At 48.7% G+C, this 3,814-nt stretch overlaps 1 protein-coding gene across 1 annotated transcript in view; it reads left to right on the top strand.

Moving 5' to 3' along the window:
* Positions 1-3,814, top strand: part of BCO1 (beta-carotene oxygenase 1) — a 40,227-nt gene that overhangs the window by 29,937 nt on the left and 6,476 nt on the right. Inside the window, exon 8 of the mRNA XM_003791305.3 lies at positions 1,741-1,846. Within this exon, the coding sequence (XP_003791353.1) occupies positions 1,741-1,846 (106 nt within the window). The remainder of the gene's footprint in view (positions 1-1,740; positions 1,847-3,814) is intronic.

Here is a 3,814-nt window from a genome sequence, read left to right as displayed (position 1 = left end):
GTGGAAGCAACCTCACTTATGCTCAGCACCTCTCCAACAGTTATGAATCACCACCCCAGTTTTACAGACAAGGAGGCAGATGCAGCCGGGCCCTTACAAAGCCATAGGTTTCACATGGAGGGGGGCCTTCTGGGGGGCTCCTGTGTCTCATCAGAGTCCCTCCAAGTGTAGGGATTTCAAAACAAGCTTGCAGGATTTTGTTGAATTCTGCCTGAAAAATGATTCCTTCCCAAAGCTGAGCATGTTGGCCTCCGAAAGCAGCCGAGTCATGTTTGTTACTGTTGTGCGTGTGGAAAAATTCACAGTTTATCCCCCAACCAGTCCGACCAGTTTCAGGCTGGAGTTAGAAGCCTCTGCCGACCAACTCCCTAAGAATCAAGGCTGGGACCTGCCCAGAGGCCTGTGGTTGTCACATGCCTAGCAAGGCAGTGGGGAGAGCTTCCCACTGACCTGTGGTGCCGTGCGGGTGGGGGTTTTCAGGGTTCAGAGTTTCTGTTTGTCAGACGCCACCAACAACAGGGAGTAACGGACATGCAATATGTATTGAATCCTGTTGACCGCCTTCCCCGGGTTATCAGATGACAGTAAGGTGATGAACACAGCAAAGTCTGGTGGTAACTTAAGACCAAGGAGTATTGGTCTTGAAAGCTATTTTTCTCCCAAATAATAATTTTTGTTGCGGGTCTGTTTTGATTTTAGCAGTGATGCATTTTTGTGGGAGAAAATATGGAAAATGGAGAGAAGCATGGGGAAAGAATCGAAGTCCCCCATGATCCCACCGCCTGCTGCAGACGGGATGTTTGGTATATCTCCTGCAGCTTCTTTTCCACGTAACTGTTTTACGTGGTTGAGCTCAGAACCATGTGCAGCCTGTTCAGAAGTCTTTTCTCCCCAGTTGCACCATGAGTGTTTCCCATGGTATTGCAGTCTCCTCAGAAGCATCCTTTTAATGACTGATGCAACCTTTTAGAGGTGAATCATACAGCATTTTAAAAGCGAGAACGTGCTCAGAGAAGCACATTAATTTTCCTGTGAGAGATGAGGCAGGCCAGGGTGAGAGGAAAAAGCCCGGGATTAGGAGTCTTGCTTATACCACCTACCAACCTGTGTGAGCTTGGTGGTGTCCCTTCAAATTGCTAATCCTCATTTTTTTTTATAGCTGAGAATAAGCATAACAACAGTGGGGGCAGGGGTGGCTGTGGCTCATACCTGTAATCCCTGCACTCTGGGAGGCCAAGGCAGGTTAAGCTTGAGTTTAAGAGTTCGAGACCAGTCTGAGCAAGAGCAAGACCCCGTTTCTACTAAAAATAGAAAAGTTAGCCAGGTGTGGTGGTGGGTGCCTGTAGTCCCAGCTACTCGGGAGGCTGAGGCAGGAGGATCACTTGAGCCCAGGAGTTTGAGGTTGCTATGAGCTAGGATGCCACAACACTCATCCCAAGGCTATAGAGCATTGATCTCCAAAAAAAAAAAGAATAAGAACAGCAAAATAGTTGCTTGCTGTGGTTCATGTCAGTCTGAAACACGATGACACACGCCCAAGGATTCGTTGAATATATACAGCAAAGCAAATGTGTGCTCCGCATTACAAGTTTGTTTTTTTTATGTTTTGAAAATTGATTCTGGGTGATGCCTATGGCTCAACGAGTGGGGCACTGGCCCCATATACTGGAGGTGGCGGGTTCAAATCTGGCCCCAGCCAAAAACTGCAAAAAGAAAAAAAAGAAAATTGATTCTTTTCAGAGTGCAGAAGTGGGTTCCAATTTAATCAAAGTGGCATCTACAACAGCGACCGCCCTGAAGGACAGAGATGACCAGGTCTACTGCCAGCCGGAACTACTTTATGAAGGTAAAACACCTCCTCCCTCCCTGCATTTGGGGTGGGGGTGGATTGCCCTGGAGACCCCTCCCATGCATGGTCAGGGGCAAACAGGGAAAGCTCTTGGGATGCTCCGGTGAAAAGTATTTTGGACATTTTTCTTTCACGTGTCTTCAAACACCTCGAAGGAAGTCTCTGGGCAGGATGGCTAACACAAACGCTGTGACTTACTAAACACTGGCCTGCTGGGCGGGCACAGGGCGTTTGTATTTCTGCCTCTAAGCATTCACCCTGCAGAGTAGTTATTGGCCCTTATTTACAGAGGAGAAACCTGGGCCTGAGAGATGTCGAGCTACACACAGAACAGTAGAGTGGGAGTCACCTCCCTGGAGCAGGGGTGTGGGCACCACTGCCATCTGGGCTGGGTCATTCTTCATGGTGGGGTCTGTCTGGGCCATTTTTCGATATTTAGCAGCATCCCTGGGGTCTATATACTAAATGCCACCAGCATCCCTCCCTGGAGTCAGAACAACTAAAAATATCTCCAGTCGTTGCTACCATCCTATGGGGGAGACCTGCCCCCTAGAGTATTTGCCCATACTCTGCTGCAGGTGACACAAAGTCTGGCACAGAGGGGTCTGTCTTCGACACGAGTGCAGAATGAACGGGCTTGCCTGAGGATACTCAGCTGGAGAATGAATTCTCTGTGGAATTCTTGCACCAAGTTCAGGCTTCTAAAAGGGTACACAGTCCTGGGAAGTCCCCTAGGATGACCTCAGATACGCCCTAAGAATGCACTTCTGTAAATGGGATCTTAGGGGTCCTATAATTGGTTCTGAGGGACACTTCATTTGGGGAATTTGTTAGAAGAGGCCAGTTCTTTTTTTTTTTCTTTCTTTTTTTTGAGACAGTCTCACTTTGTCAGTTGAGTGCTTTGGCATCATAGCTCACAGTAGCTTCAAACTCTTGGGCTCAAGCTATCCTCTTGCCTCACCCTCCCGAGTAGCTGAGACTACAGGCATCTGCCAGCACACTGCCCAGCTGGGTTTTCTGTTTTTAATAGAGACTGGGGTCTCTCACGTGTGCAGTTTACAGCAGGTTTGCCCTCCCAAGAGAATCTAATGTCTTTGCCTTCCCATGGGAGGAGGAGCTCAGCTGGTGATGGGGGGGGCTGTAAATACTCAGGAAGCCTCTCTGCTTGCCCACTGCTCACGTCCTCCTGTGTAGCCCAGTTGCTAATAGACCACCAGCTAGTACTGGTCCATGACTCGGGGGTTGAGGACCACAGATCTAGAATGTTCTGAACCTGTTTCACTTAATGAACATAGCCCGAAGATTTTTTCACATCCTAAAGTTTCTTCAGTGTGGCCTTTTAATAGCTGCACAGGGCTCACGGGGAGGATCCTTACTTTACATAACTCAGTGCCTATGGTTGCCCATTCACAGGGTGCAGGTCGGGGGGTTCCCAGATCGGGTGTGAGAGGGGCTCAGGAGCATCTTGGGAACTCTAGGGCCTTCCACGGGGGCGACTGTGGGTGGCATCTTCTTATTTAAGCGTGTGAGGGGTCCCTCTGTCTCACATTCGTCTCTAATTATCCTGTCCCTTGGAAATTTCACAATTATTCATCTGTGGGACGGGCATCTCCTTCTATCTCAATAGTCTACTCCCCTCAGCTCCCCACGGAGACTGATAACCATGTTCGACTCGGGTTAAGCACTCCTTTCCAGGGGGCTTCGTGCGGCAGACAGAGTCATCTCCACTTCCCATTTACTTGTCCACAACGTCAACCCCAGCAGTTGGCTCCAGCCACCTGGAATATTTCATAAGAAGGGGACATCTACTTTATATTCAAATTTAGAAATTCAATTTGACACAGCAGGCATATATAAACTGTACAGTTGCATAGTAAACAAAATTAACCTTTTGGGCGTTGCCTATGGATCAAAGGAGTAGGGCACCAGCCCCATATACTGGAGGTGGCGGGTTCAAACCTAGCC

Source organism: Otolemur garnettii, unplaced genomic scaffold (genome assembly GCF_000181295.1).
Source record: "Otolemur garnettii isolate 467f Iridium unplaced genomic scaffold, OtoGar3 scaffold00047, whole genome shotgun sequence".
Classification (NCBI taxonomy): Eukaryota; Metazoa; Chordata; class Mammalia; order Primates; family Galagidae; genus Otolemur; species Otolemur garnettii.
Note: the sequence above shows the minus strand (reverse complement) of the source record. Positions and strands in the feature narration are given on the sequence as shown.